Raw genomic sequence first — 5,164 nt, forward strand, 5'->3', positions numbered from 1 at the left:
TGCTGGGTGCTCTATCCATGATGGTGCATACATCATTTACAAAGAAAACATTGTAACCCTTTTGAACAAGTTGTCCAATACTTAAGAGGTTACACTTCATTCTAGGAACATAATAGACATCTACTATGGTTTTCTTTTCACCTTTCTTTGTAAATATTTTAACTTCTCCTTTACCCATAACAGAAACTTTACTATCAGTCCCAAGTGTGACTTGTGACTTCACACTTTAATCTAAAGCAGAAAACAAAGCTATGTTTCATGTCATATGGTTGTTGCAATCGGAGTTTAGAAACCATATATCTTCACTGTTTGTTTTAGCCATGTTACAAGCTAAAAGCACATTATCTTGGCTGATATTTTCTCTAGTAATATTTGCACTAGATCTATTATTCATATCATGCTGCTTCTTCCTACATTCATTTGCATAATGCCCATATTTTTTACAGTAATAACATTGGACATTGGATTTTTCATACCTTTGTCCTTGAGCATGATGTTGTCCACTTTGTTGGCTGCTGCCTTGGCCTTGGTTCTGATTTGGATTGCTGCCTCTTCCTTGAGCATTTGTTGGACTGTTTCTTCCACCTCTGTTTTGGCTTCTGCCTCTTCCTCTTCCAAAGGACATCTGGGTCTTGAAAGCTTGCTCTAGAGATGAGTTTTCATTTCTTCACAACCTCTGCTCATGTGTTATCAGTGATGCATGAAGTTCATCAACTGAAAAGTTTGAGAGATCCTTTGTCTCTTCTATGGTGGTGACAATCACATGGAACTTTGAGGGTAGGCTCCTCAATAGTTTCTCCACAATCCTCCTTTCTTCAAGAGTTTCTCCATGAGACCTTATCTGTGTGACTAGACCAATCACATGTGTGAAGAATGAGTCAATATTGTCTGACTCCTTCATGCACAGGTTCTCAAAATCTCTCCTAAACAACTGTAGTTTTGTTGTCTTCACTTTCTCCATGCCTTGATAGGCTGTCTTGAGAGTTTGCCATGCTTCTTTGGATGTCTTGGCTGCTGCTATCCTTGGAAACACACTCTGGTCCACTGCTTGATACAAAAATACAAGGGCTTTTGAATCCTTCTTCTTGTAGCTCTTCAACAGATCTTTCTATGCTTGAGTTAGATTATTAAACTCATTTTCATCTACTGGTTCTTTAAAACCATCTTCAACTATTTCCCATAAGTCTTGTGAGGCAAACAGGGCTCTCATGGTTATTGCCCAATAGTCATAGTTTTTTCCATTAAACTGTGGGAGCTGAGTATTAAAAATACCCATGCTAGTGCTGGTACTGGTGTTGGCCATTCTTGCACTATAAACTATGCTTCAAATATACAGTCAAGTATTTAAATAACTGGCTTGAGGAATACCTTGGATTCTTTTGCCTGAGTCTTCACACTACTGGAGAAGTTGTTGCAGCAAAAGGAACCTTCCTTCAGCTTCTTTGACACCTTCAAAGAGCCTGGACCAGCTCTGATACCACTGTTGGGAATTTTTGTGGTAAAATTCCAAAAACAAAATCACAGAACAGAGAACAATGCTCTGTTTTTCCACATAGGATCTTAACACAGTGGAAAGCTAAAAATTTATTTGCAGAGGACATAGTTTTCACACACCAACAGATTTCTATTCATTAATAAAACTGTTGTTACAAAAGAGTCTTCCTCTCTCACAGAGGGATTTCACCACCAGAACTGTTTCAGATACAGTTTTTAACTTTACTCTGTCTCCTCAAAAAAATAAAATCCTCTTGTTTCAATCACGCTGCTGCATTACAAAAAAAACTTTTGTCTCTGCTGGAGAGATCAACACACTGCTGTGTGGAAATTAGACATATATTTTTCTCACACTGCTGTGTGTTCCTTTTTGCATATTCAAAACTATACATGCGCACTGCTGTGCCTCTCTTTTACAAATTACATTGTCAACACAAGAAAAACTTACATATATATGACAACCAAAAAAAATTACTTCACGTTTTCACTTGCCATGCTACTGTAAAATGAAAAACAATAAAATTTAAATGGTTTTACCAATTTTTTTACTTGTGCCCATACTCCCGCTGATAGAAAATAATAAAATTAAAATCTTCACCAAAACTTACCAACCCACAGTAAATTACATTTATTGTTTTACTGACAAAACTGGTGGTAAATGAATTTTTTACTTCACGTCAAATTCATTTGTTGCAGGCTGTACTCAACCGTTGACTTCAATTGAATCGCATCACAGAATCACAAGCTGCGGAAGGAAAAATGAAACACTATTATATTGGTGCAATTTGCGATTTGATCGCATCGCAAAATCGCATTTGGCGGAACGAAAAAAAATGGAGCACACACACATTAGTGCGATCTGCGATATGCGATAATTATCGCATCGCAAAAACATATCGCAATGCAAAAGACAGGGGCATAACGGCGATACTTGCGATCTGATCGCATCGGGAAAAAAGAAACTGACTGTTTTTGCTGAAGTAAAATATCCCACTGCTGTTCAACTGTCACTACAGTTGAAATTACAATTTCAACAAACTCATCTATTGCACTCCTAGAAGTTAGAGCATCTGAGGATAGCTCATCTATAACAAACGGCATCATGGGGAAGTTTTCCTTATTCTACTATCTTCACCTTTTCCATACTGTGGAGTATATTCTGATCTTCCTTCTCCTATCAAATGTTTTTCTGGGTCATGGACAATCAGAGGCAGGAGAAGAAAGTAGAGAGCTACGCGAGAAGCAGTTAAATGGCAATTCCCCCAATGGAGAAATGAGCAGATTTGATGAAGTGATGAAGATGGTGATGGCTATCAGCAATGCACCAGGAGCTCAGCTAGCTGTTGCCAAAGGAGGCCAACTCAAATACTTCAAAGCTTTTGGGGTTGCCAATCGTGATAATGGGGAGCCCGTCACCACACATCACATTTTCAGATATAATAGCATCTCCAAAGTCATTACAGGCACTGCCATTCTCAAACTTGTTCAGGTAATGCAACCCGGATAGCTAAACTAATTGTCAATCTATACTCTCATTTTCTTAATTATAGTTTGAATGTAGATATTGGTTCAAATTGTTGTTGCAGGAAGGGAAAGTGAGTCTAGAGGACAAGCCTTTCAATTTTCTGGAGAATCTCCATCCCCCAAAAGGTGCGACTGTGGACAAGCGACTGTTGAATATCACTGTACAAAATCTGTTACAGCACACTGGAGGCTGGAATCGAACCTCGACCGGAATCGATGTGTTTGGAATCCAAACAGCTCTCTATATATCACAATCTCTAGGGTTCCCGCCTCCGCCAAGACCGTCGGAAGCAATCCGTTTCATGAAAGCGATAGCCCTGGATTTCGATCTGGGGTCAGCCATGGAATACTCCAACTTTGGGTACCTAATACTGGGGAGAGTTATTGAGAAAGCCACTGGAATGAATTATGGTGAATATGTGCAGAAACACATGTTCCATCAACTGGGAATTAGGGACATAAAGTTGGGACAATCCATGTTGGAGCATCTAGCTCACAACGAAGTTCGTTATTATGGAATCAATGGTGAAGACGCACCGTTTGTGTCAATATTTCCCAACCAGAGATTCGTGAATTCGAGCTATGGATTAATGGATTACCGTAGTTCGGACTCTTATGCTTCATGGATTGGAAGCGCGGGCGATCTTGTTAGGTTTGTAGATCACATTGACGGGCTTCGACGGCCTGCAATTCTGAAGAAAGAGATGGTAGACGCCATGCTCAATGCTCCGATGCCAGCCAACAGAGGGAGCGTGGCAGGGAATGCACTGTTTGATCACCCGAGGGGTTTGGATGTGTTCGTGAGTGTTGATAAGAGGTCTGGCAGCATTACAAGTTTTCAGCATAACGGTGCAGCCTCTGGCACTCGTTCTTACGTTATGAGATTGACGGAGGAGAATATCACTTTTGCGTTGCTGGTTAATACTTTACCAACGGATCTGGCCTTTGATTATATCGTGGCAGGAAATCTGAGCAAGGTTGTTAGGGCGATACGTAATTGGCCTCTACACGACTTGTTTCCCTAGTGGATAAGGTTGGATAAAGTTGAAGGTTGAGGTTGATTTGAGAAGGGTATTTCTTATTTTAATTTCAGGTTTTGGAATATTTGAAAATATTTCAAACAAATTAAGTTTAAATATAAACATTTTAAATATTAATAATAATGAAGAGTGGTGTTTACAAATTCATCATTCGATCGCTCTTTGAAGAAATAAATAAACCATTTCTTGAATTTAAAGAGCATACCATGACCCCTGTGATTGGGATTGGGATGTGGATTACTTTTTATAACTGGACTTTGTTAGAAATGCTTATGGAGAAGTGGGAATACTGGAACAATATGTAATTCTCGTATTTTAATAGTAATAGTATATTGTGGGTAGTTTGAATTATTATTGTTAATAATAATAATAATAATATATTTTTTTAATTATATTTTGAATTTATTTTTATAGTTAAAAATGAAATATGTTAATTTAATTAAAAATTATATCCTCATATTTTTATAAATTTGAAAAAAATATTTGAATTTTTATATATTTCTTTCATATATTAATATTTAATTTATATTTTTTATTTTATTTTGACTAATTTTTATATATTTTATAAGAAAATTATTATAGGGCGGGAGGTTATATTTTCTATTAGATAGGAGCTTGAACAATTGAACTTTTCAGTATTGGCAATTAGACCAGGGGTAATTTTAAGTGGTTAAGATTATATTATAATAATAATGTTTTAATGATTTTAAATTTATTTATTTATTTTTATATAATTTTTTTACATATATTAATAATTGAGTATATTTTTTTTATTTTATTTTATCCCTGTTTATTTTTATATATTTTATATGAAAGTTAATAAAATTATTTTATTATAGGATAGAAGGTTATATTTCTTATTAAATTTTAATAATTATATTACTATTAAGCTTTGGACAAAATTTCAAAAAATAACCTATAGGCGAGCCTGTGTTCATCCCCACTTATCACTCAAACTATCAGAGGAGGGCCATAATTAAATCTGATTGAGGGGCCATAATAAAATGTTAGCTTAGTTAAAGGGTAAACATAAATAATTGGTTTCATAAATATTTTATGTGCCTTTACCCTAAGTTCTAATGATTAAGGAAAAGAAATGCACGATG

At 36.1% G+C, this 5,164-nt stretch overlaps 1 protein-coding gene across 1 annotated transcript; it reads left to right on the plus strand.

The window, feature by feature from the left end:
- Positions 1–2,550: 2,550 nt before the first annotated feature.
- Positions 2,551–4,102, plus strand: LOC149232429 (uncharacterized). The gene is made up of 2 exons (XM_089376487.1): positions 2,551–2,983; positions 3,081–4,102. Exons 1-2 carry the CDS (start codon positions 2,597–2,599, stop codon positions 4,041–4,043), a joined length of 1,350 nt encoding a protein of 449 aa, XP_089232613.1. The 5' UTR covers positions 2,551–2,596; the 3' UTR covers positions 4,044–4,102.
- The last annotated feature ends 1,062 nt before the right edge of the window (positions 4,103–5,164 follow it).

The sequence above is a fragment of the Pinus tabuliformis genome, chromosome J (genome assembly GCF_031772625.1).
Source record: "Pinus tabuliformis cultivar Carrire ecotype Pingquan chromosome J, CPIR1, whole genome shotgun sequence".
Lineage (NCBI taxonomy): Eukaryota > Viridiplantae > Streptophyta > Pinopsida > Pinales > Pinaceae > Pinus > Pinus tabuliformis.